The following is a 27,729-nucleotide window of genomic DNA, read 5'->3' as shown; positions in this document are numbered from 1 at the left end:
TTAAAGCTTAACACTTTACCTTTACTTCACACTTTACCTAAAGTGCCTGGTCCCTGTATATGTAATTACAAAAAAGGAAACTGCAACTGCATACAGCTGACAAAAGGTTTGTATTTGTGTCCAAATATGTTAAGACAGTCTTGAAAGAGTAACTACTGGCATTTTTTATCCACATGAAATTAATTCATAAAATTTAAGACTTCAGTTATTTAACCTTTTATCACTGACAAAACAATGTAAGGCACATTTGATTCAGAACTAGTTATACTCTTCCTCTGGGCATACATTTCATTCATATGGAAACTGACTCATGCTTACATTTCCTGCTTAGCATGTTGAGATTGCAGGTAAATATTGCTAGAGTAGTAATAAATAACACAGAAACGTATTTTATTTAAAAATAAAGACCACCATTTATTTTTTCCCGCTTCCTAACACAGCTCAAACACTGTGAAATGATTCACCATAGGTCACTTCAGTCCAGCTGCCTGTCTGAGTCCCCCCTTTCCTCACCCCGTCTCACCCCTCCTCTCTTTGTGGCTGCAGCAGTTCCACTCCTACAGGCTGTTTGACTCATGCTGGCTGCCGGCCACCTTCCACCACAGCCCAGTTCAGTCTGAAACCAGTCTTATGAAGTGTAGCCTGCTCAGGTTATGCTACTGCACTCAGAACTGTGTGGCGTTTACTTGTACCAGCTGAAAAGGACTTTGATAATGTTTGTTTATCGGGGGAGTGAAGTCTGTATTTAGCGAGCTGCATATGTTTAGTGGCAAAATTAATAAACTAAATGATTTTCATCAAAAAAGGTTTTTTTTTTAATTTTTAAAACCTCAAAATGAACCTCAAAATGTGCATCATATAAAACAAGGCTTTAATAAATGGGGATTTTATTATGTTACAATAATCAATAAACAAAGCATTCATTTTTAAGGTTTAAGATTCATCTTACATCTTACTAATATTTGCTAATGTGTGAACACTGCTTTTTTAATTCTTGAGGCAGTTTCATTCTGTAATTGAAAATCATCACACAAGAACACCATGATTCGATGTGTTTTATGTGTCGTGGTTATGAAATTTCTGTGAATGAGATGAAAACATTGCGAACAATAATATGAAACACAATAAGCTGCTTTTGCCTTTACAACTTCTTTTCAAGGACTAAAAATTGGCAACTGGAAGTACAACTTTACTTATGTAAAATACAAAATTTGTGCAAAAGGCTGTTACAAAGCTGGCACAACTTCCAGCATAAATACATTGAGCTGCTACCATGTGATTGGCTGACAGAAATGCTGACAGAAAACAAGCCAAGGCACACAAAAAGGCAAATATTCCAGTCCGCCAGTGTACAGTCAACCTCCCTCTTGAGCTGACCGACCAGAGGCACCTCGTGAGCTTTGCCATCATCAGTTAAACTTTCTGCCACTGCTGGGTTGAGGGAGAGCCAATCTGAAGCCCAGCAAAGAAGACCTGATAGCGGTGCTTCCACATGATGAAGGCGCCAACAGCACAGACGAGCGCTTGGGCCAGATTGAGGAAGATCTGGATCAGGAAGTAAAGTGTGAGTGTACCGGTGATCACCTCGCAGTCACTGACTCCCTCATAAGTGAAGGTGCGAGCTAGTAGATCTTCATTATCCAGTATGCAGATGCAGGCTTCTGCCTTCTGCTCACAGATGAAGCTGCTGGTCTGCTCGTAATGGTGCGCAGCAAACGCCATGACCAGCACAGAGATGACCAGGCCAATCATGCACAGGACAAAATACAGGAGCTGTAGGGGCAGAGAGCTAGCGTGAGACCAGACACTTTGAAAGCTTTCATTAGAAAACATTTTCTGTCTTTCATTCAATGTGTTTTTATATTCTAATCCGGCTCCTGCTTTGGCCTGTTGTCTCATGATTACCCCACAGCGCCAAAACTGTAGCTTAGAAACAGACGTGCTGGCTCAGTGCCTATGGCAAATTAAGTTCAAAGAGATTACCCAGAATACTCCGACCCTCAGAGTACTGGTCCAGCTCTTAGCACGAAGGGGAGATATCACATATTCCGGTGCCCTGCAGCTACAGCCACCTCTAACCTTTAGTGCATGTCCTGTGTGAGTATACTGGCAGAGAGTGTCTAAAAATACAGTTTCAAAATGTGACAGAGGCTTTGTGCTGTTTATGCAATTGCACGATCGCAATAACACTAAACCTTCATCTTAATCCACCGCTTATATAAAAGGAGCCCTCATTCGCCAGTGTATTTTGCTTTCAGTTACATGCTGCTTATAGAGTTATGCAAGTGATGAGTGGTGCTTGATTTGAAACTGCATTTATGTTAATTTTGGAACAGCTGTGAGATGGAGAATATGGATGATTACAGGGGAGATGCATGTAAAACAAGTGCATCAACAAGCACTCTGCTGAACAGTGTGGGCTTCACTAAACAGGTGATCTGAAAGCCCAAAGTTGAAAGTAAGGATGCTGTTGTCGTCGTCGTTGTTAACAGTCTATGTGCTGTCCACTTTTGCCAAGCACTTCAAAACTCATAGTCACGAGTGTCTTTACACAGTTAATGAGAAATAAAGTGGTCATATGAGTTCCCATCTAACAACACAGTAACACTTAATGTGAGAACGGCTCCCTCTCCCTTTGCTCTCTCTGCAAACCAAGGCCAACTGGAATTAATAAACAAGCTCACTGCAAGGCCACAGATTCTTCAGAAAGAGAGAGAGTGTAGTCGCGGATTCACTGACAAAGTAAATTAACAAATTAAAACACATTTGTTTTGGTTTGAGGGCTGTTTGAGGGCCAGATAAGGAGGTTCTGCAGATTAAATGTAGTTTTTTCTGCTATAACAGAACTTTTGGCTAAAAAATAAATAAAAGAAATGACACATGACATAAGGACATACCGTGCTGTGAAAAAACATTTGCCCATTTCCTGATTTCTTTTTTGATATAACTGTCACACTTACATGTTTCAGATAATCAAGCAAATTTTAATATTAGACAAAGATAACCTGAGTAAACAAAAACAAAGTTTTTAAATGATTTCTTATCTTATTAAACGAAAAAAAGCTATCCAAACCTGCCTGATGCTTTTTAAAAAATCTTTGTAAAATCTTGAATTAACTATGATTAATGAATGTATGTTCACCAGCCCCACCCAGGCCTGATTACAACAGACCTTTGAATCAATCAAGAAGCATAAATAAAACCTGACTGACAAAGTTTAGTAGGCTACAAGATATCAAAAAATACATGATCTAAAGAAACAGCTGAGAAACAAAGTCATTGACATTTATCAATCTGGAAAGGGTTACAAAACCATTTCCCAGGCTTTGGGAGTCCAGTGAACCACAATGAGAACCATTATCATGCAAGACCAACACAACTTTTCCAGAAGGCCAAAAAAGAACCCAGAACAACATTTTAAGACCTGCAGGCTTCACGTGTCTCAGTTAAAGTCAGTGCTCATGATTCAACACTAAGAAAGAAACTGGGCAAAAATGGCATCCATGGGAGAGTTCAAGGTGAAAACCACTGCTGATCAAAATGAACACAAAGACTCGCCTCATATTTGCCAAAAAAAAAAACATGTTAGTGATCCCCAAGACCTTTGGGAAATATTCTGTGGATTGGAGAGACAAAAGTTGAACTTTTGGAAGGTTTATGTCACATAACATCAGGCATAAAACTAACACATTTCAGAAAAAGAACATCATAACCAATGGTGGGTTAATGGTCTGGGGCTATTTGTAACTTGCTGTAATTGATAGAATCAAAAAAATCTTCTCTCCAGCAGAAATTTTTAAATGTTCATCAATTTGTGCTCTGAAGCTGAAGCATGCTTGGGTTGTGCAGCAGGACGATGATCCAAAACACACCAGCAAGTCCACCTCTGAATGTCTCAAAACAAAAGGAAGGTTTTGAAGTGTCCTAGTCAAAGTCTGGACTCAAATCCAATTGAGATGTTTTGGCATGACCTTAAAAAGACTATTCATGAACGAAAACCCTTCAAGGTGGCTGAATTAAAACAATTCTGCAAAGAAGAGTGGACCAAAATTCCTCCACAGCGATGTGAAAGACTCATTGTATCAAGAGGCCAAACACTTTTTCACAGCACTATACTTTGCTGCTACGCAAGACAAATGGATAAATAAACAATGCAGTCAAATTTCAACAAGTTCAATACTGTCTCATTAAGGGATCGGCTAATACCACTAATTTGTGAACTTTGGATTTGAAAATGCAAATCATCAGAATCTGTGTCTTTCTGGTGACTGAGGTAGCTCGATGACATTTAAAGCTACACAAAATAGACATGCTAGCATTGTTTTTTTTAACAAGCATTTCCTAATACAAAATACTGCTGAAGTATGCTGAAACGCTGTCTTTACATCATTTACATATTTGAACCTGGTATGCACAGAAGACCCAGACAAAAAAAAGGATGCCCCTTCCCAGGAAACAATGATCGGCTGATTTTAATTGCTTTGAAATTCCAACTGCATACATTGTGTGGCTAATTAAGCTGTACAATCAAGTCGCATTAATGAAAGCACTCCTCCGCTCACACGGATTCCTGCAGAGCACTTTTAAACAGGAATGCTGTTAAATGCTTTTCTCTCTATGCTTCTGACAGTTGCAGTTTCCCGAGACCAGCTTTGTACTTTAACAGGGACTAAAATAATGTTTTCTGCAGAGGTTTTCTGTCTGAACACTAAGCCCGGGCATACTTTTGACTGATTCTACAAATCGTTGGACAATTTCAGACACTTGTTCTTGCATTAATAAGCAAACTTTTTGAGTCATCCGGCTTTCTCTAAGCTCACCTTGACAATGAATTGCTTCGATGTTTTCTCATCAGGGACATAGGTGATACAGTACAGGACAAAGCCCAGGATGGAAACTAAACACAGCTGAAACACAACAGAAAAAAGGGTTTAGCATTATTTGGATAGAATCAGTCATCAAGGCATTAAAAATATCAACATGATTTGTGACAACATGATTTTTAAGCGCCACAAAGATCCATTTCATCCATATATATAGCATATATGAATGACTTGTAGATATCATACTTTTATATACAGTTTAGACCCTGAATAAGAAAAGGAAATACTTTCCCCCAGGTTTTCAGAGGTGTTTCCTGTTATTACATGATTCAGCAGTAAGCTGCCATCTGATTACATTACTCTGTCTTTCCCTTTCACCCCCCTCCTCTCTCTTTCTTGCACACAAACACACTCACACTCTATCTCTGTGTCTTCAGTGCAATTGGAGTCTTGTGACTAACGTGCGGCATCTTATTTAAATGTTTTTCCCAGGTTCTTAAGCACTCAGGATTCTCTGGAAAGTTCTTGATGACCTCAGTGTTTTTCACTTGACTGAATCTCGTGAGGATCTAACTCGGGATGTTGATGTCCAGGGATGTTTTCGAAGGCAGATGGCATCTGTGATAGGCTGGGGTAGAGCCCAGACACAAAAAAAACACATTTAAAAAAAAAAATATCACTGAAATGTGACCTGAAGTCTTAGCCCAAACTATAATAATAAGTAAATTTGCCCTTTTTCCCTTTTTATTACACATTTCACCGGGAAAGACGAACACTTTGTGCTTCATTGGTTATAAAAGTTAAAGTGTGTGTATTTGTTACAGTTCAACTTACAGTTCATCCACTTTTTACGTGTTACTCTTAACAAAGTTCACCTTTGTGAACAGAAACCTCAAAGTGCGTTTATGGTTTACAGTTTAACTGATGCTCCCAGTCCGTTACACTTCAACATTAACCTACTTTCAGTGCTTTCGTGACCTTTTTGTTCATCTCTCTTGAAATTCCACTTCTCGTCTTAACCTAAATGAAACATGCAACTTATCTTTCATTTGTTTGCATCGTAAAAGTTTACTTTCGTGTGAAACTATATGTGATGTGTGCGTGTATATGTGGGAGAAACCGAATGGCAAGGATGCGGAGGTATTCAAAAAGATGTACATCATATTTGCAAATAATAATGAGGTCTTCTGACACTGTGTGGGTGTTCGCGGGTTAGTTTGGAATGCGGCATGCTGTTATTGGATGACTCATCTCATCTGTCCAGATGTTTAAGATTTCTTGGACATGCAGTGTGAACAACAGAAGGTGCAGGCTGATGCATGTGACTGAGAAATAATGAAAATGCAGGTGTATGCATTCAGGTGAATATGACAGATGGAGATTTGTTACCACATGACAATATTAGTGATTTCCCATGGCTACGGTGCCTGTCTGGCAGAGACAGGCTGGTGGGGGCCGGCGTTGACATACAGTGTGCTAAAGATGTACAACACAGGTGTGTTGCTGAGGCTCATGCAGAAGTATCAGAAACCGGAGGTTCCATGCAAACAAACGAGTGTAGTGGCTGATGATAGAGCGTAAAGTATGCAGCTTACAATGATCCCAGCCCAGTGTGGAGTCTCCCTGGCCAAAAGTGAGGGACTGATAGCCAACATAAGGAAGGCCACGGCTGTGACAGCCACCCCCAACAGCAGCTGGAGCAGAGCGATGAGCAGAGGGAAACGACAGACTCTGCACTTATGGCCATCGTCTGGTGTTGGGCTCTCCTCTCTCTTCTTCTTGCCCTCCTTCTTGTCTGAGGAATCTTTCTGTGCCTGTCTCATTTCTCTTTCTGCCTTCACTTTCTTTTCCTGTGTCTCTACACGACTTTTACTCTTTGGGGTGTATGAGCCCGCCTGCAGTCTCCCTCTCTTCCCTTCCCCTCCCTGCCCTCTCTCACCATAAACACAGCTATGGCTGCTATTTGGAATCAGAGAAGGCTCTGAACTAATATGGAAAACATTTGGACTGGAATCCTAACGCGGCTCCAGTGCCACATATAGAGCAGGCAGCATACTGAGGAGGGAAGGAAGAGGAGGGATGGGAGGCAGGAAGACACAAAGGGGGATCCCAACTTACGACAATAAGATGATTTCTCGTGTAGTCACATTAAAAACAAGAAAGGGAAAGTACAGAGAGGGCTCAGCAGGTATGAGTTAATGAACAGCCAGCACAGAGGAGGTGACACTTCATTAAAGAGCCAAGTGACTGTTTCATTCTTTGTCAGCAGTTACACAAGACAACCATATGCTGCCAGCCAGAACGTGTCACATGACTTACAGGAACGAGTAATGTGATCACAAGGCATGTGAGGGCATTACAGTGGCGCAGATTTGAGTGTTTTTGGATCATTTTAACGTTCACAAGAGAAGAGCAGGTGTCAGTAACAGATGAACTTTATGTGGTTAAACTATAAATATGCAGTAACACATTTATATATTAAAGTTTTTTTTTCTTTTTATCCTCACGCTTCACGTGTTTTCAATACAGAAAACTAACGGGCCTACGAGAAACCGAGGTGTTTGAGGGGGACTGTGATCACTCATCATTTTCAGCACGTCGGGCTAACAAGTCACAAAACTTTATCCCGAGACTAATAAAAGAACTGCGACGCACGTGTTTCAGCACACAGCTGGGCCGGTGCCATGGTTACTGACAACGCAGCTTTGGGGAATTGATGTACGAGTAAGGTTATACTGTCGCACAACAACGTACATAGAGCGTGCAGAGTGCATGAAAACGCACGAGCGCACACATTTTGTGGACTTTAAAAAGCTCACACCCCCATGTTTACGCTCCGTGTTTACGCCACAATAACCTGTCTGCTGTTTAGGCTCGGTCACATTACGTGACCGGTTCTTGTTTTTATCTCGCGGAGGCTTCTTTCTCGAAGTGCGATTGTTCGTGATCAGTTTAGAAGTCTGTGTCTCGCTCCGGCAGCTCAGCGCTTGCACAGCAGACACGAGCTGTGAAGTTTTGTAGCCCATAAAGCTAGATGCAAAACCGCTGCTTCTGTGGATCATTATTCTGCCTCGCTCCACGCGCCTGCGTCTGCTCCTTTGCATTTTGCGCACGAATCACGTTTCAGCAGCCTGGTCAAAATGGCCTGGACTAAGTCGCCATAGAAGCAGCGTCGATAGCTGCAATATTACAGACAAGGTCTAATTACCGGACTTTGTGCTGGTGCAGCCTACACGTGAGTCGGAAGCTGTTCCCAACCGGAGGCGCGCGTGCGCTCTAACCACAGAGCCGACGGCTTTGCAAAGTGGCAGCTCAGGGAACTATAGACATCAGTCTGACGCGCAGCTCCACTGGAGGACACGCACTGTGCGTTATCTGCCTCAGCCGTCCGCGCGTGGGTCGTTGGAATAACAAACATTCCCAAAAGAAGCTCAGAAGAAGAAAAGAAGCACCAGAGGAGAGATGGATGAACGAATACCGCATTTACAGGACAGGCAGTTCATGGAGCACGCGGATTTCTTGGGGTGAGTATCGCTTTTGGCAAACTCTGTCAAAGTATGCCTAATAAACTGTCATGACGACCTGGTGAATAATCTGACACTTTCCCCGTGTCCTTAGGGTGGATTACCCCTCGCTCTACATGTGTAAATCCAAAAGAGGAATAAAGCGAGAAGATGGTGGGAAGGTGCGCGCGTTGTTTTTTTTAAAATATTATTATTCTAATATGTAGTTTGTTTTCACAGTTGTTCCTTAAAAATATCACAAATGATATGAAACACACTATAACTAGCGTTATAGTGTTACTAGCGTGTTCCTGTTCTGATTAATTAAACACGCGTATTTTGTCAGCAGGACGCATACAAGTTACCACACCGGTTGATAGAGAAGAAGCGGCGAGACCGAATCAACGAATGTATAGGGCAGCTGAAGGATTTGTTACCCGAACATCTCAAGCTGTCGGTGAGATCACGAAATCATGAAAAGTTTTATATGTGCTCAGGACATGGCTTTACACGACAGGGACCTCGTAAACAGCCAAACACAACCTCTGATTTTCTCCACAGACGCTCGGGCACTTGGAGAAGGCAGTCGTCCTGGAGTTAACGCTGAAACATTTAAACGCGCTGACTGCTGTCACTGAGCAGCAGCACCAGAAGATTATTGCTTTGCAGAATGGTAAGATGAACGAGCTCAATCCTCACATACATAAAGTTTTGTACAGAAACTGCACTTCCTGACAATAATTAAATGGAATTGGGTTTTTATTATTTAACTGACCGGATTTGAGGAAACTTCATTAATCTCCGTGTTTAAAATAGCAGAACGAGCACGGGAATGGAAGAAAGAGGAGCTAGAGTAGACTCAGTTTGGATGGTTTATTGTGTATTTCAAGATTCTTCCTATTAATACCGCATCTGTTCACTTTGTCTGAGTCGCTAGCCTCGTCTCGTCACTAGTTATGATGCGCTACACCTTACAGAATAATGATCTGTTACTCTTCAAACTCCTTGCTTCGCAGGAGACCGGTCGATGAAATCTTCCATTCACGCTGATCTGGATGCGTTCCACTCCGGATTCCAGGCCTGTGCCAAAGAGGTCCTGCAGTACCTGAGTCAGTTTGAGAACTGGACGGCACGGGAGCAGAGGTGCGCGCAGCTGATCAACCACCTTCACAAGGTGCTGGCGCAGTTCCAGCCCGGCGCGCAGCCACTACAACACCAGTTGCCCGCCGGGGACGCACAGGATGCTCAGAAATCTGACAGCCAAGCCAACTGTGTCCCCGTCATCCAGAGGACCCAGGGTGGAGAGCTCAACGAGAATGACACAGACACGGACAGTGGATACGGGGGCGAGGCAGAAAAGAGCGACGGCAAAGATAAAGAATGTGAGCGCAATAAGGCGCAGGGACCAAAGGCAGTGAAAATCAAGCAAGAGTTCGGAGATGAGCGGGCTGCCAAAAAACCAAAGATGAGCTGGCCAGGGAACGGGGCAGGGGGCGCAGATCTCACCAGGCCCGACGTGGCGTTTATGAACTCTCTGATGGGAATAAGCAGTGTGGGACAGCAGACACCGATTTGCATGCCTTTCTACTTCATTAACCCATCAGCCGCTGCTTCTTACATGCCTTTTTTCGACAAGAACAACATTGAAAAGTACATGTACCCTGCGGCGGCCGCCCTTGCTTCCCCTTTCCCTTGGTTATATCCCGCTCACGCTTCAGCGGCGGCGGCGGCGGCCGCTGCTGCCGCGTTCCCCGGCCTGTCTGCGCACTTTGGAGCCGCTTCTCAGTCTAAGGACTCACCCTCTCTAGACACCGACGGGTCACTCGAGGCTGACGCGGGCTCACCTGAGGAGCCCGAGGAGAGTCCCGCTAGTGACGACGGAGAGGGTGACGTAGGTGACACGTCCCAGGAGAGCAAGAGTAGCTCACACGACCAGTTTTCTGGGTGTCAGAGGAGCTAATTAGTCCGTGTTACCTCTCTGCGCATTCTGACGAGGAGTTTATGTATCTTCATTTTTTAAATAATTAGGCTAGTTTTAAACGGGGTTTCACAGGAGAGTTGCTCGTGTACAATATCTTGGCGAAAGAGAGGACAGTTGTGACGGCGCGTGCCTTTTGCACTTATGCTAGATTAAACAATCTGAATGATTATCGACAATGATTGACACTACACGGCCGTGTTGTGCTGGAGTTAGTTTTTTTATCCTCTTTGATAAACTATTTTGACATGGCAGCATTGGTGCCAAAACTTTGAGTACTGCAGCAGTGCGCAATATTCCAGTCAATGAGTCTCTTTGGATGTATGCAGTTGCAACTGACCTCTGCCAAGATTATTAATAACTTGGCTGACTCTGACTGTAAATATTATTACCTGAAAGATTCATTACCATGTAAATGTGCACTAAATGGGGCCTATAAAATGGGTGGTCCTGGAAGTGCATCTATCCCCAACTTTGCATGGGTAAGCTGGGAGGCACATTACTGTACCTCCTGAGAACTGAAACGCATCCCCCTTTCAGAATATACACAGACACCATCTCCATCATACACAACACATATAAAAGTCTCATGTTTTAATAAAGCATTTGTAATACGTTCACGGGAGAGGTGTTATGCATAAATTCCTTCATTTCACTCCGAATAAAGTTACTCTGGTTTCCGTTGCTTTCTGTATCCTTGTGGCAAAAAAAGAAAAAAAAGAGAAAGAAACAGATGTAATAAAACCATTAATGGAGAGACAAAGCCTTCATTCATAAGGATTTGCTTGACCAGCATATTGTACATCCCCTGACTGAAGCATTTCTGCACAGAGATGCAGTGACCTTCTGTACCTCCAGGAAACATTGTAGGATAGCACCTTAAAGATCTTTGATATTGAATGTACCTGTATTTTCCCAGCTGTTAAAGTTTCTATGTAGAATGATGTTGCTCTTTGAGTTACTCTTTTAAGTGCACTTTTTCTGCTTTTACCCACTCCACCCTGAAAAGTCACCTCATCATTAAAGTAAATAACTATAGGTCTCTTTGAACCTTTCTATTGTGTTGTCTTGAAATTAAAAAAAAAAGATTTTGTTCCATCAATGAAAAGAGATATTGGATATTTTGTGATGAGTCCAGTAAAGTGGCAGTTAACCAAGTTGCCAGATTTCACAAAAAACACACTGATTTTCAGCTCTTTCAGGGGTTAAAATCACAATCAAGTTTGAAAACCTGCACCCAACTACACATCAGGTCATCATCTGGGATACTGTGCTATCATCATGTAAAATCATAGTTTTTTTTAATGGACTAAACTGGGAAAGAAAGTCTGGTCATTTTAAGAACTTTATCCTGGCCTCTTTTTATAATTAATTCCTGCAAGTATAGTGCTGTTCTGCTTTTTCAGATTTCTCATTGTATTTCGCCTACATGACATTGCTTTTGTAGTTTTCCTCAGCTGGGTTTTTGCCTCAGATCTGTTATCAGCTGTTCTATAAAGTGGCATGTGTGTTTGTAAATAGTTTTTTGTGAATATATCAAGAAGTATACATGTCTTTGTCAATGTTGTAGAAGTCTATGGATTTTTTTTTTTTTTTTTTTTTTAAAGACTTAACTGAGCATCTGTTGCACATTTCGTTAATGCTTTACACATATGCTGTTCTAAATTATTGCTGATGAGTTGTAAAATAAATATCAAAACCTGAACATTGCAGATTTCTTTTTATTCTACACCAGTGTTTCATGTCTTCACAGTCTCACGTGCAATCAAATCCAGCTTCGGTCATCGTCTATTAATAACAAGTACCTACACATGTAACATATAGGTCACGGGAAACAATACAAAATATTGGACAGCATTAGTATAATGGGATTAATGAATAATAAAAATATTAGAAGTTCAAAGGGTGGAATGTATTGCTACACATCAGCTGACAGGTCACAGCAGAGGAATGTACAGTAAGCCAAGGCTTTAAACAAAAGTCATGTGATAAAAGGGGTGATGAAGTGAGATTATAGTCAGTCTGTACAGGCTGATCAAAAACAAGGGGGCCTCATTCCAACCTGTCAAAAACTTTAAACAAGGTTAAAACCATTCTTTGTTGTTGCCATTAATTGGCTTGTCGCAATATTATTTTAATATTAACATGGTATTCCAGTTTCTCACCTTTTAAAAGCAATCTTGGTAACAAGATTGTAACAAGTTGGTATAAACAAGTTCATTATGCATGTTTCATTACTGATTGAATAAGACCCACACTAAAAATCCAAAAACAACAAAACAAACAAAAAAACCACCCTTGAAAGTTTAGATGAATGTATTTTTACTTCATTTCACCAAAAACACAATCTTTTTTTAAACAGCTCATTTTCATGTTATATTCTAACATTGTTCTTTTTCCTCACTTCATTCTTTTGCAGGTAAACAAACCCAACTCCTGAGCATTTCCCACCATGTTTGCCTCAATTACAAAGTAAATGTCTCCCCCTACTGGTGAAAAGCGGAAACACTTTACAACGTTGTACAGAATCCTTTTCATTTACACCCATGGGCTGTTTTTAACACTTACATCAAGCACCAGTGACACATTTAATTTTGTCAGATGGTTTATTGAACCATGCAATCCATGTCATATCAGCAGCCTGTTACAGCCATACATCTGCTAATACTTTGCAGTATATTAAGGCAGGGAAGAAAAAAACAACAAAAAAAAAAACAGGTTATGTACAGTCGACATCTTACGCTTCTCTAGAAGATATGCAGCTGTAAACAACGACCATAACTATGAGACAGTACTGATCCAAACTACAGTATAAATGTGCTGCATGACAAGTAATAAATCTAAACTAATGTTTACTTCATTTTACAGCACTACTGTTATGGTGACAATAATACACCAAAGGAAAAAAAAGCATTAAAACTAATGTACTTTTCTTCCACAGAAAATAAAAAAAAATTATACTATAGATTTCTCTTTGCTGCTGTGCCGTTTGAGCTTCTCTCACTAATATCTACTCCCATTTGGTCTAAACTGGCTATGCTCATTCCTTAAATGGCCCCACTAAAGATTTACTGTACATTATTTGAATACACCCACTGTGGAATTGATATAAGGCACTTTGATGTAATTAGCAGCTGGACTACAACCCAAGGAGTTTGCACGTTTGTGTCCGCCCGCGCCCACACCCACACACACCCACACACCCACACACACACACGATTTACTACTTAATAAGGGATTCATACCTTGGCTATTTTGATGCGCATAGTTACAAACAAACTCTAATAGACACACTAGCTTAGCTGGAACTATCCACCCTATTACTACATGCCTCCATTTTTAGATCTAACAGATTAAATGGAGTGTGGTTGCTGTGCACATTCATATATGGACAACATAATCATGCATCAAGACCTGCCTATCTTTGGCCACGTGATAATCAAGAAAAAAAACAAGCACAACACATTTGGCAAAAATATAGTGTGAGGACACAAAATGAAGAAAAATAAAACAAAAATCAAAATCAGTGTAAAAGGATTAATAACACTGTTTCAGTGTGCAGATATTACTGCAGGAATGAGGGACAGCATTGGTGTGACTGTAAATGCACCGCTTGGTAATAAAATATACTAATCCACTAAATAAAGATGAAAAGTAAGAAAACATATTTACAATAAGCCATCATTTTGGTGCATACAGAATGCAACATTCTACAGTAAGGAAAGCATTTGTGCATAGTTTTAATTTGAACAAAGATCGTAGGAATAGATTCTAATATGCAAAATGATGGATTGTTCACGATTTTACTCAAAGTAGATCCTTCACTTATTTAAGAATCAGCTGATTTTAAAGACATAAGGTTCATAGGTTCACATACCCCAAAATTCCAAAGGCAATAGTTTTGATTCACCATGCTATGCAGAAAACAATAAACATCATTCAGCAGGTACTGAAGTGAGAGTACATCAGGTGGATATCTTTATAACAAAAAGCCAGATGTTTACATGGTAATTTATTGGTTCTGTTATCATGTTTTTCATGCCATAGCTTCTAACCATCTCTCATTCCAACCAAGTGCTTCATGCCTTTTAGTCAAAGATTACGTCTTCAAGGTAAAGGTTGCCTTAATTGAGAAGGAAAACGAAAACAGTGCATAGTAGTGTGCTACGGAGGCATTCTGTGCTAAAATATCAACTTACAAAACTGTTCTGGGGTGAAACTGGATCTTGGCACGGGGCAAGATGTGTTGCTTCCACAGCAGAACCATCTCACACATAGATCCCTTCTGGGTTCAGACCAGAGCTGAGAGGACTGTGAAGGGCCCGGAGATGATTGGGCATCGGGTGGGTCGACACAGGGCGCTTTAACGAGCCAGACAGGGGCACTAAATCTGACAACAAATATAAAAACATCACCAAAATGAGAAACAATACTCTAATTATCAAGGGCATTTCAAAATTTTAATGATAAAAGCATCGGACTGTGGCAAGTGGCATCAAAGACTAACATGTAGCACTTTTTTAAATGTAAAACTTTATTTATAATCAACTAATGCTCCAAAGCTTATGAATAAATGCACATTTTAATGGTGAGATTTCCAAATGACAACCATTAGTTAAAAACATACACATACTGATGATGTAATGCAGTGTAATTTCGCTAAACGGGCACCAGGGGGCAGGAGTGGGCCATGTAAAGAATCAGCCAGTGCAGTTAATTTTAATGGCCAGGAACTAAAGCCTTTGTTGATTTACACTCTGCACTGAAGGTTACAAGAAGATCATCATCAACACTCAGTTATTACTTTTCATAATGAAAAACTATTACCATGAAGTGCATCTAAGAGAGCCAGTGGTATAAACAGTTCAATTCAATTAGCACAAATCCAATTTGGCATACATTATTACACCATCAGTATAACCAAACTATATAACCAGCTTCACTATATGCACAGTAAATGCAATTCATTCAGCAAATGACTTCATTTAAATAAAGCGATTCAATATTCAGTATTAATAAAAGAAAATCCAGGTTTTTATTTACTTAAAAATAAATGCTCAGTTTTTAAGGAGGTGTGAATGTGGGGTACCAAATGATTCCTATGCATGAGAATAAAGGCTTAATTATTATCATATTTATGCCTTTTTTACAAAGGCTGAATTGCAAAACTTAAGAGTTATATCCAACTGTGGCTTGGTATCGTAAGGTTTTTAACAACTAGCTGGATGATGGTTCATTTCCTTTGTCGCATTACTTTCTCACTGAGTGCTCTTAATTTATGTGTCAGCTGTCTGATGGTTTCTTGTAGGATGAGAGAGCTTTGGTCCAATGACCCACCACAGAAACCTCTGAAGATGTGAAGGAGTGAATAAATAAATAAACATAGCAAACAACTGATACTAGATCTCCCTTTATCCAGACTGACGTGGAGATTAAAACTGCTACTGAAGGGGGTAATAAACTAGGTCTGAGCCCTTTACCTACCACAGTTTTCAGCAGGATAATCTCTCTCCTTCTCTCACACAAACAAACATACACTTAAGCTTTTATGCTACATAATAAAGAAAACTCACTCTTGCTCCCTATGAACATACATGGGCATACTGAGCTCCCTAGCACCCTTGCCTTGAGCCTTTGCCTTCCTAGTTTAACGGGTCAGTCGATGGACAATGTGAGGGAGAGCCATCGAGATACCTTTTTCTACCCAATCTAATTTGAATCCCTAAAATCAAGTCTTGGTCCTCAGCAGTTAGTCTCTACCTGCTGGCCCAAGGTGAATAGAATCCCTACAGTTTACAATGAGATTAAGCTCAAGGAAAACAAACACTTAAACACACAGTAGAGTCATTTTCACTCAGCATGCTGTTAACACACGAGGCAGCAGAATAATGAGCGCCTTGATAGAACAGACTGACTGTATTAATGCGCAGGCAAACTCAATCTGAACTTTCTTACTTCATTAAAAAAGAAAGAAAAAAAAAGATCACATGTTAAGCATGTGAAAAACCACCAAAGGCACGCTGCACTCTGACATACCATTAGTTCAAATCGCCTGCTTATGAGACCACTATGTTACAGACTCCACACCGTTGCTACAAAAGCATCCACAATGCAATAAGGAGTTGTAGTTACACATTTTACTCCAAAGAAAACTCCTCAGAAGACACAAAATAGCTACTTATTCAATGTTTGGAAGAAAATTTCACTACCTATACCAGGGCTGTTGTGGGTACTTCCCTCCTCAGCAGGTTCAGCCGGCAGCACAGTGACCTTGGTGCCAGTCTGCTTGATGAACTGCTGCAGGTTAACCTGCCTCAGCTCCTTGGTCAGCTGCTCCAGCTCGTGCTGCATGTCCTTCAATAAAAAGCAGCGGGAGAAATTACTTTTCAGAAGCCAGCAAAGCATTACCAGCAGCTTCAGACAGCTTCTTTTTCCATGAAAAGTTCAGACAAATGCTCAAAATTATGTTTTTTAATTAGCAAAACAACAAAAAACAAACAAAAAAAACACATGTCTTATAGAACAATAGCACTTGTTTGTTATCAGTGTTTCCTATTGATTCTAAACTGAGAAAGCAATACTCAGCACTCAGTTTAGCATTGTTCCCCTAAGTCACAGCTTAGAGGAACAGTGCTAAATAACAGCTTGCTGACAGAGTTGTGTTATAATTACATCATCCTGCAGCAGTGTTTTGATAGAAAGTTTTGATAGAAAGTTTTCACACTGCATGCAAGTCTCTCACCTGCAATTTCTTGCTACTCTGTCCAAGCGACCTGTCCACAGCTTTGCAACTGCTCTCCAGCTGGACAGCTTGTCTTTCTTGTGCCTTCAATTCTGATTTGATCCTAAGGACCTGAGCCCGAGCCTCAGCCTCACTGACCCACTGGGTCTCCTGCCGCTCTCTCTGCAGTTTCTCTTCTTCCAGGCCTGCCTCTACACCCTGAAGGGGGAAGAAAAAAAAACTAAACAACTAAGCAAAACAAAGGAACCACATGCTACAATACACAAAACATGACTAGAAAGTGTGTAAAACCTTAGAAACAATGATAAACACTTTTCCACCCCACAAATCCGATCTAACAAAAAAAGCTCCCACATACAACACACCTGCACCATTGCCAGTTTCTCCTCAATCTCCAGTTCACAGCTCTGCAGACGCCCACGAAGCTCCTGCAGCCTTTCTTCCAGCTGTCTCTCACTTTCAAGCTCAATTTGTAGCTCAGTGGCCCAAAACTCCTCTTCCTCCATCTCCACCTCATTCTTCCTCAGGTACTTCTCCAACCTCAGGATCTCCTCTATTAACCCTCCACCAGCGCACCCTTCACCACGCCCCCCTCGTCCTTCAGCCCAGACTTGAAGTTCAGCTTCATAGGCCTCAAGCTTCTTTTCCAACACGTTGAGAGTCTCTCTCTGCAGACCGACCAGCCTGACCAGATCTTCCATGCGGCAGGCCCAAAGGCTGGGGGACGTGGTCCCGATAGTGGGTCCTGCATGGTGAAGACTTCCTCCATTTCCTAGAAGAAGCCTCCGTTTGGCTTCGGCTTCACCAATCCGGCCTCCGCTCAGTATCTCTCTAAGGCTTCTGGGTGCACCAGTGAATGTAAGAGACTTGCGGCGGGGTTCACGGCGGCGAAGGGAGCGATCATTGGGATGACGAAGCTTTGCAAGTGGAGGGAGGCTTTGTCGATGCAGACCGCGTTCTGGTCCCCTGAGAGGGGGACCTTCTGAGGGGGGTCTTTCAGTCAGTGAAGGGCCTGTGCGGTGCAGGATCAGCTGGACATCACCAGCATACTGGCCCCAAGTGTTCAGGGAAGCCACGGGGCTTTCGTGAGGGGCTAAGTGACGCTCAGTGTCGCGCCATTTTTCTACTAGAGTGTATCTTCCAGTGCGACCTGAAAAGAACACAGTATAGCACATTTACATGACACCTGCTGCTAGAAAATCTCTAAAAGAAAGTCATAGAAATGCAGTCGTGATGTGATCAACATACATCAAACATCAACTAAGAAAACTTGGGTCCTAATATTCAACTGGATGTTGAGACGACAAAGTCTGAAAGATGTGCATCTAGCATTCAAACTCCAGAGATCCCAGTCCGATCAGGTATCTGTGGGAAATGCTGGAAAAACTATCTTATGAACCTAAAGACCTGCCACCAGCATACCATTACCAAGAGTCCCACTTTCACACCATATTCTGGCAGGACAAGGGAGACCTACAAATATTATGCAAGTGGTTTTAATTGATTGGTGTATACAATCTTTTCAACCTTTAAACCATTAGCACACACAGATTAGAATGATGATCTCATTGGAATGATTTTTCTGGCTGCATAAACAATGACAGTTAACAATTTCACACAGCTTATTTACATGGTTTCTGAAACACCTTATAGTGTTTTTTATAACTGCAGTAAGAGCATTGAGTCTCACACTGTAGAGTACAGTCTGAACATACAGTAAAAATACTGTCTGGAATACAGAACATTCAGACTAAACAGGATGTGAGCTGCACAGATCTGCATTGTTGGGGTGTTATTAAGCGATTTCAGCTCAATGAGCAACCCTTTCACAGTACATTTCATTCAATGATTATAACAAAGAAACTGCTTTCTGCTGTTTAAGGAAAACATAGACACAACACTTAGTAGTAGAGTGCAGACAGAAAAGGTTTAAGTATCAGATCAATACTGATGTCTGATCACTTAACATGGCGTTAAAAAGCAAAGGAGGGGGCTCAGAAGTGCTGCTTTCTCAGTTTGGCAGGAGACTGAGAGATGAGTCAGACTTTCCTTCCTCCTCCTCCTCCTACCCTGGGCTTTGTGGAAAGTGATGTCAATACAGTATGCTCAAGTGCCCCTGTTCTTGCAGGAGCCATATGGAAAGAGAGAGGAGGGTGTTCAGATCTAAGGAAGTACCAATAAAGCCTATGACCCACTGCATCTCTGCAGGGACTTAGCATGTAGGCAGGAAAGTCTGTTTTTTTACTTTATTGGGACTTACTTGGCATTTAGGGGATTTAAACCAAGATTAAAGCTTTGTGGGTTGGCTAACGCATAAAAATACACTTGATGAAAGTTACTGTCTGTTCAGTGTTTGTGGTATAAAAAAAAAAAAATTGTAAACTATTCAACCATTGGGCCAACATGTATAAGAAAAATAATTTATTATTATTAGCCAATTATCAGTGTCTTTTTACAGCAGGTGTAACCTTTCATGTTTTCATGATGACATGTTTGTGCAGAAATCAGTTACTTACTGATGCATGACTATACTAATACATTCACACTACTTGAATCAAGAGACGCAAGACAGTTCCTGAATGTTAAATGATCGTCTTTAGGTGTGCTTATTGTAGCTTTCATAAAATAGGGATTATTTACCTATGGCCTGTGCCAGAGCAATCACCACTTCCTGGCAGGTGGTTGCCTCAGTGACCCCACAGACAACCCTCTGGACTCCATCCACCCATACCTTGAGCTCCATGCTGGGTCAGAAGCAAGGGGGGCGGGTGCTGTGTGCTGGCCCCAACATTACTGAAGGTGGCAATGGCAGGGCAGTGGAAGCCCCTCTGATTAATTCACTGTGGAGAGAACAAGGGGAAACAGGAAGTCTTTAGTCTGCATGTACTCAAGGCCAAAAGTGTATAGTTCCTACTTGTTAACAAGTTGAGAAGGGAAAAATAATAATGTGGAGGTAGAGTGGCGCTATTTTCGCAATAGGTTAAGGTAAGAAATAATCCAGTGAGAGTGACTCAAAGAGGCTGGCATGCCAGGGCCAGCTGGCCATAACGCTGTTGTTTTGTTCTTCTCTATGAATAGGTACATGTCTGTTGGGGGTGCAGGAAGAGAGTGCCAGGAGACATTCCCAAGGCCAGTTCCTGCTTTTGTACAGCTAATTGCATGGAAGCAGCGACGAAAGAAAGATTAACTCAGTTACGCAGGGTGGACAGAAACAGAGAAGGAATGTAAATGTAATTTAAAACAAAGGAAAGAAAGAGCGGGAAGAATCATAACACAGGGGAGTAGAGATTCGTTTTGGATGTGTGCTCACGGTTCTGTAAAATGGCTGCGGCATGTATATCGTATTGACAGAATCCCGTATTCTCCACTGTGGAACAATACAGCAAAATATAAGAAAAGATGCATCCTCATGAAGTTTGTTTAATATTAACATTTTTATACCAACAGCTATGTGGATATGCATATGAAAGCTGGTTACTTACACAAAGATGTAAATAACCAGTGACAAAGCACCGCACATGAAACAAGAATCTACATGGAGGCATCCGTCAACATGCACTTCAAGGACAGCAACAGAATGAATGCATACTTTCTCTGCAGACCTGTATCCCTCTCCATGAATCTAACCTTCAATGCACCTACACTCCTGTGTCAAAAGGTTCTTTTGTTCACCTCCCCGCCCCCGCCGTTAAACCTCCCGTACACCCCACATATCCCCTGTCCACAACCACAAAGTCACCATCGCCAATTGCTTTTCTAAATATGGTCAAGACGTTGTGCAGTGCTACAAGGCACGGTATGCAAGAATAGAGAAACAGAAGTAGATTTTTAATAATATTTCCTGTTTTAAAAGATGGTCCACAAAGCCTATCAGAGATTTAAGTTGACATTTTCAAAATGCTTGTTTTTAAAAATTTAAAACAGCCAAAGTGTTAAATTAAAAAAAACAATCTTTTAATCCTCAGAATTTCTATAATACTGACTGAAAAATTTTCTACCTATCTGCAATACAAAAAGCAGAAAAGCAAAAACAGGTAGTTTCATTGCAGTGTGTGTTATGTATGTATGCGCACTTGTGTCATCTAGTTTCAGTCTATTCTTGGCACATTATGCTTGCTATTATCCTTCTTATAAAACGGAACCTAAATGGCATTAAATGCTTGAAGGACGTAGAGGAACATGAATAACGGCCAACACATGCAGACGCTTAGATTTTTCTGCCATCATCCAAAAGACCCAAAGTCTTTTTCCAGGGGGGACGTAGAAACAGTAACAGGCACTGATTAGGTCTTGATGCAAAGCAGTCATAGTGGAGCAGCAATAGGAGATCAGCCATTCTGATTGGAAGAAGAACCCCCCCCCCTCAAAAAAAAACTATAGCAACACTTCCAGACTAATGGCATCTGGCTGAGGGGGATTTTAAAAAGACCACTGCATGGAATACTTTGCATTTCACTGGCATTAGAAATATCTGCTGGCTGATTCAGTGCCTCTTCTTTGCAAAAGCTCTATAAGACTCAGAGGGGAATTTACAAATGTCACTTGCTTTAGTCCAGTCTTGCAACATTTGTATTCATTACCATTAACCCAGAAAACCCAACTGATGATACAGGCACAGCGGTGCGGGGCAGAGTGCCATCCTGAGCCCTGCAAGCTCCATTCCTCTGGCCAGTCAAAGCCACAGCCTGGGGAGATGCCCGCCTGCTGATTTGGGCAGCTTGTGTTTTGCCAGAGAGGCATTTCACGAGACAGAGAAACACTCGAATTTCTGCAAATTCTGCAAAAAAAAAAACATCAACCCCAAATGACTTTAGTTACTGCTCACATTTGTTTCGGTCTGGTATTGGTTGAGTATCACTGACTCATGACGAAGTCTTCTTTGAGTAGTGAGGTGTACGAACAGAAATGAGCAGCCTGCCTGGCCGGCTGCTGATGACACTTCTCCAGACCTACAGGAGCACACCAAGCTGGCAGGGAAAGGCTTCTACTGGCTGCTGCTGTAAAACAAGCTACCATATGCTCCCGTTTCAGCACAACCAACACATTTCAGTAACATACAGCATACAGAAATACTGTAGGAGTTTTAATGTTAGAGCTTAAATACAGAACTGCGTCTGTCAGGCATCGCGATCTGGCAGGTGTATTGTGCATTTTATCAGTATGCTGAACAAGGGGACATCAAAGCCAGTGTGCTTCACCGAGGAAAAGGCCTGTAAAGCAGCAAAAACAAAAAACACAAGACTATAAAATAAAATTTTTCTTATAAAAATTCCAGTTTCTGTCTATATTTGCTAACCATTGTTCAACAAGGTGGTAAACAATGTTACTAGCAGAGGTTCAGGCATTGCAATATTATTGGAATTCGTATTCAAGAGTCTTTATTAATAAAGATTTATAGCAGAAGCCTCCTGAGATTTAAAACTCCCCCACACTGCTGTTAACTAAATACAATAGGATCCTTCTTACAGACTGGAGCAACACATGTCTTCTCTAAACCTTCCAGCCTATTACTTACCAAACTTTAATTCAAATTGCACACCCTGCAGAGCAGCATGCAATTAGTAGCAATTTATACTCTGCTGTAATTGGTAACAGATCTGTTGTGAAATAGATCTCTGTGAGCAGCCAGAGACAAATGATGGTTTTATTGTGGAGGCGACTGGGTTGGAACAAACTGGAGTAATCTATTGCTTCCCTTTTAGTCAAGCGCTACAACTACATAAACAAGTATAATCCCTGCCCTTCAATCACTTGTGACTGCAAAAGTTTTTAATTAATGTAAGACATGATGACATGATGGAACAATTGTGGCTAAAAGTTATCCATCTTGCACTGATGACCAGATAAAGAAGTTCCTCATCACAGATATGGCAGCCTAGAGTGTTTAAAATGTCCTGTGCAATTGTAAACATCACAGAGCATGGTAAGGATCAGAGAAAGGCCTTGATCCTGGAGAGTGGAAACTGATAACATACAGGGTATGCATTCCTGGGCTGTGAGAATCCAATAGGCCGTGACTAAGAGATAAGAAAGCTATGGGGTCCTTTGCATAGTGATACTGGTGGCTATGGAAAATACAACAGTAGGTAATGGCACCTAAATAACATGAATCCTACAATACTACTAATAATTACAAGGTCAGAAAAATTGCGTTTGCAAAGCTCAAACTGAGGATTCCCAATTGACGGTTGTTGTCCATTTATTGCACCAATACTAAGTCCACTGAAAAAGTAGCAGAAGATAATGGATTGCATTCAACATACTTTTTGCTTGTGAAGCTTTTTAAATGTGTGTGCCTTAGGTAAATGCCACAAGCCACCAAGGTAACCTCAAAAATAAGGACAAAAATGTTTCCAGCACCTCCTTAGAATTTGTGTTTTCCTTCTGAAGATATTAGAGTTTGGGATTAAACCCCCATCCAGTTAGGCTACACCCAGCACCCACAGCTCTTGGGATGTCTCCAGTGGCCCCTTGCCCTGGAGCTGCTCCTCTCTCTTTTTTTCCGTCTGGTTGATATTAAACTATTAAGCACTGAAGCAACCTCCCCCATTTGGGAGGTCAGTGCTGGCAGAATCTGGAACATCTGGACAGCACGTTCAGCCAGCAATAATGCCGCCTTTGTTCCCTTGCCATATTCTCTGCTCACTAGCCAGCTTTAAAGAGCCAGAGGGCCAAGCAGCAGGCTCCTGCAGCAGGGCAGCACAGCGGCGGCTCAGCGGGGCAACCAGAGGCCTTTGGCCAATTTCTTTTACATGTTACTGTGGTTTGCAAAGCTGCAGCTGTGAGTCAAACTCTTGCGTATGCGTTTATGGAACTCAAATGGTTTTTACAGGAGCAACTGAAGTGGCAGCCACGAAAAAAAGTGCCAATTAAATATTTTTTTTTTTCCAGTCTGTAGGTGGTTGTTTTTAGCCTGGTCTTCATGGTGCTTTGCAGAAAAGACCACCAAATGACTCGATTCCGCTACCAAACCCAAGCAATTCTCCAAGGCTGCAGAGAATAAGACATTGTGCAAGTGCAACAACTCCACAGGTTGATTCTTCTGCACTTGGTTTGTGTGTGTCAAAGTGGTTAAAGCACTGGAGCTTTAGACAGAATAAACCAAGTGGCTCTATATGCAGATTATTCCATTATTAAACATGCATACATACTTTTGAGAACATACGCGCTTGACATATTTGCAGAAGATGCTGCAGTTTACCCGATACTGTGGAAAAACCAGGGGCAAGCCAACACAACACAGGCAAACATAGACTGAAAACACGTCCCATGATTGGAACTGACAATATTTCTAAAATTCACATGAAATAACGCAATGAGAATTGTGAGCTGAAACACCTCATGAGACAAAAACAAGCACCTTCTAGCTGCTTGTGTAGCTCGAGCTGTAGTTGGTGTCGAGTGGGAGGAAGCCGGAGAAATGGCGATAGTGGGCTGTAGTGGGTCCAGAGCAGCCCAACTAAATTCTACTACAGAAATGTTTCCGTTATCTCCGCCTTACACGCAACTACAGCGGGCTCAGCTGCGGCGCAATCTGCGAATAATCAGCGTTGCGTAACGGTCTTACCTTTGCTGGATTAAAGTTAGTCCTCCCTGTCCAGGTTGAAGTTTAGAGGGAAAACACAGGTAGAGGAGTGAATTCCGCAAAATTCATCCTCCTTTTCAGCATTGCCCAGTAAATCACTATCAACGAACTGCGACAAAGTCACGTTTCGAAAACAGAAAAAACAGAGACTAAGGAAACCCACCGAAACAGATGAACTGACGCTTCAATCCGCGGTCCGAAAGTTTGTGTCAGTCCTCTCTAGGCACACAGTCTTTTGCGGTCTCACCAATAAGCTGCGGAAAAAGCCCCTCTCCCCCGTTTCATTACTCCTGCTGGTAAATACATCGCATTGGAACTGGGACGCACCGCAAGGCATTGTGGACTGTTTTAAAGCTGCAATACACTGTGAGGGGGAGGATGACTTCCAGCCAACTTTTACAGATCCGCAGACTTTTTTAAAAGAAGAAGAAAGATACCACGCAGGGTTTTCTTAGATAAGGAAATACTTGGATAAGGGGGGATGTCGCCTAGGCTGTGACTGAAAATCTGCCCTTGAGAGAGCGAAAAAGCTTTGAACTACAGTTAGACTGCACCAAAAGAGTGAAAAATAGACATTTAAACACCATCGTGTTTCACTTCCAGTTCTGTTGAGACACCATAAAGCCAAGCTCACATAAAGACCTGATAAATCACCATTCTATGATCTAACTGAAAAAAGGTCAAATTGGTGCTCCGAACACTTATTTTTTTCAAACAGCCGATTTACACTGTCAAATATTCATATTAGAAATCACGTGAATGAATTTGTAGGCTGCATTTACATTCCCTCAGTTTCTTGCAAATACACAGCATGCAGATGCATTCAAACTGATGCAAATGATGAAGATGAGCCTGCAGCAGTGAGACCACGTATAAACGGAGGCTTAGTGCCCTCTTGTGACAAAACAGACCTTCCTCTTAAATCCTTAACTCTAAGGACAGAGAAGTGGTGCAATCAGTGGTTTAAGTGCTCTTACCCAACACGTCTGGTGAGGCTTACATTACTTCGTCAGAGGTTTTGTTTAAATCTATAAATGTTTATTTTACTGATGTGCATAATCGCTTTTGTAATAACCAATTTGATCTTTGCCAAATCGCTTTCAAAACTAAAGCACAGCGGAGTGGAGTGTGTCAGTAAGTTATACCTAAATCAAATACAACTTCATTAGTGTTACTGGTTACACTTGTGGTTTCCTGTTAAGACATCCCATAATGTCTGATATATAAAAAAGGTCTGTTAGATCATTTTCAACATATATTATGATCTTTAAAATATATATTTAGTCACCTTATATTCTTGGATTTTAGTACACAAGCTTTTCATTCTACATTAGATGTCTCTTCATTGGATATATCACCAGCTGCACAAGACTGCTATGATCAATGGCTAAGTGCTAAAATTTTGATTTGCACTTGGGTACTAAGGTACTTTGACTGTAGGACCAACATATAGGATGCTGATCAAAAAAGTTATGAAACACCTTTTGTTTGTGTGTGTGTGTGTGTGTGTGTGTGTGTGTGTGTGTGTGTGAAACTGTTAGACAAAAACTCCTTAGCCATATATAAAAGTGAGGTGTGAATGGGTCTTGTAGTAAAAAAAAAGTGTTTTGAGTGCTCAAATGGAGTTTTCCTCAAAATGTTCAAACAATGAGTAAAATGTGTCATAGCACAGAAGCTTCTTTAATGTGCAGTTATGTTCATAAATACTTGGAGAGTGACACATTAGTTTTTTGTAGTTTTGCCCCTGTGTGACACCACTGTAGATTCTAAATCAAACAATCGAGATGTGAGTGAAGTACAGATTTTTAGCTTAGCAAAAAAAAAAAAAAAAAAAAAAGACATTAACTATTGAAGAATTAAAGCATTTCATTTTCTGCGGCTTAGAGGTAATATGACAATTGTCCACCAAAATTACAACATTTGTATCTTTGTCCAAAAAGTTATGGACGTGATCTTATTGATGAACATGTGGCTGGAACATGCCTGTCACTGTGGAAATTACTTTTTGTCCAAGATTTGCTTTCATGTCTGCAAATAACAGTGCCAGATACGAAGGTTAACTATAGTTAGAGTGTCGTTGGTAGATAGGAGGGTTTTGAGGTTTTTTTTTTTTTGTTCAATTAACATTTGAACCGTGTATGACTTTGAAAAGAGGGAACTCTAAGAGTTCCCTCTTTTAACTACCTCCTTAGTTTTACACACAGTATATTTTTTGAGATGTAGATAAAATGCAGCATTTTCTCTGACGCTAATGTAAAATTCCAGGCACAGATTATGATAATTACTGTTATTTGCTCACAGTATAATGAATGATGTGACCTTAATACGTTTGAGCATTTGATTATAGTCTATTTCAGCTGTAAAGTTACCTTTTACCTGTACCTCTCTGACCTGGCATCTTTTAAAGTAATGAAAAAGTGATTCAAAATTGAAAAAGTGATTTAGATATTCTCACAAATGTGTAAATTGATGATCTCTAAACCCAGCAACACATGTAATTGAGAGCTCAATAGTGCCCTCTAACGTGTCTGTTGTACAATGTGAAAGCAATGCATTACGTTTTAAAAATAACGTCATATTATTTTACGGTACAAGAACGTACTATGTTTGCTGCATGTTATTTATTTAATGTTTTTAGTATAAGGTCCCAGACAGAATCCACTAAAACAACCTTTCTGATACAATGGGGAATAATCCTCATGAATAAAAGAGAAAAAACAAACAAACAAAACAAAACAAGAAACAAACAAAAACATGCTATATACTGTTCTTTCCTTTTATTCTTAAACATAAGTTTGGGTTTTGTGTCTGTCTTTTGTTACGAACGCCTGCAAATGCAGTGCGCAGGAGGAACCCTTGTGAACACGTAGGAAAACTGACAAGGGATTGCCAAATCATTTTCCTGCCTGGGAATGACGTCCCTCCTGCACATTCCAGTTATATTTAGAGCCTATAAATAGGCTCGTGGAGTGCCCCCTAGGCTTTGTTGACTGCAGGCAGCAGCAGTCAGAGCACAAGTCCTACAAATTGTGACCTCTGTGGGTATATCAATGAAATCATTAATCATTTCAATCATTAAAGTATTGATATGAACCTCT

The 27,729-nt window shown here is 41.1% G+C and overlaps 3 protein-coding genes across 6 annotated transcripts; 1 reads left to right on the top strand and 2 right to left on the bottom strand.

The window, feature by feature from the left end:
* Positions 1-819: 819 nt before the first annotated feature.
* Positions 820-7,490, bottom strand: sspn (sarcospan (Kras oncogene-associated gene)). Its single transcript, XM_003440357.5, has 3 exons — positions 6,419-7,490; positions 4,821-4,907; positions 820-1,773 (listed from the first exon to the last, which is right to left on the bottom strand). The coding sequence occupies exons 1-3, from the start codon at positions 6,644-6,646 to the stop codon at positions 1,414-1,416; spliced, it is 675 nt and encodes a 224-aa protein (XP_003440405.1). The 5' UTR covers positions 6,647-7,490; the 3' UTR covers positions 820-1,413.
* A 485-nt stretch (positions 7,491-7,975) lies between these two features.
* On the top strand, positions 7,976-11,676 carry bhlhe41 (basic helix-loop-helix family, member e41). Of its 2 annotated transcripts, none has more exons than XM_019361489.2 (5): positions 7,976-8,347; positions 8,442-8,508; positions 8,673-8,783; positions 8,888-8,999; positions 9,343-11,676. In XM_019361489.2, exons 1-5 carry the CDS (start codon positions 8,286-8,288, stop codon positions 10,284-10,286), a joined length of 1,296 nt encoding a protein of 431 aa, XP_019217034.1. In that variant the 5' UTR covers positions 7,976-8,285; the 3' UTR covers positions 10,287-11,676. The 2 variants fall into 2 exon arrangements, with proteins under 2 accessions (XP_019217034.1, XP_003440406.1); XM_003440358.5 differs by having other exon boundaries at positions 8,029-8,347; positions 8,676-8,783.
* A 1,215-nt stretch (positions 11,677-12,891) lies between these two features.
* On the bottom strand, positions 12,892-24,971 carry rassf8a (Ras association domain family member 8a). 3 transcript variants are annotated; one of them, XM_005470930.4, is made up of 6 exons: positions 24,795-24,971; positions 19,687-19,886; positions 17,412-18,196; positions 17,047-17,244; positions 16,520-16,658; positions 12,892-14,694 (listed from the first exon to the last, which is right to left on the bottom strand). In XM_005470930.4, exons 2-6 carry the CDS (start codon positions 19,787-19,789, stop codon positions 14,573-14,575), a joined length of 1,347 nt encoding a protein of 448 aa, XP_005470987.1. In that variant the 5' UTR covers positions 19,790-19,886; positions 24,795-24,971; the 3' UTR covers positions 12,892-14,572. The 3 variants fall into 3 exon arrangements, with proteins under 3 accessions (XP_005470987.1, XP_005470986.1, XP_003440407.1); XM_005470929.4 differs by having other exon boundaries at positions 16,514-16,658; positions 24,614-24,969; XM_003440359.5 differs by having other exon boundaries at positions 16,514-16,658; positions 24,795-24,969.
* Between the last annotated feature and the right edge of the window lie 2,758 nt (positions 24,972-27,729).

Source organism: Oreochromis niloticus, linkage group LG7, assembly GCF_001858045.2.
Source record: "Oreochromis niloticus isolate F11D_XX linkage group LG7, O_niloticus_UMD_NMBU, whole genome shotgun sequence".
NCBI lineage: Eukaryota > Metazoa > Chordata > Actinopteri > Cichliformes > Cichlidae > Oreochromis > Oreochromis niloticus.
This window is presented reverse-complemented; position numbering and strand designations above follow the sequence as displayed.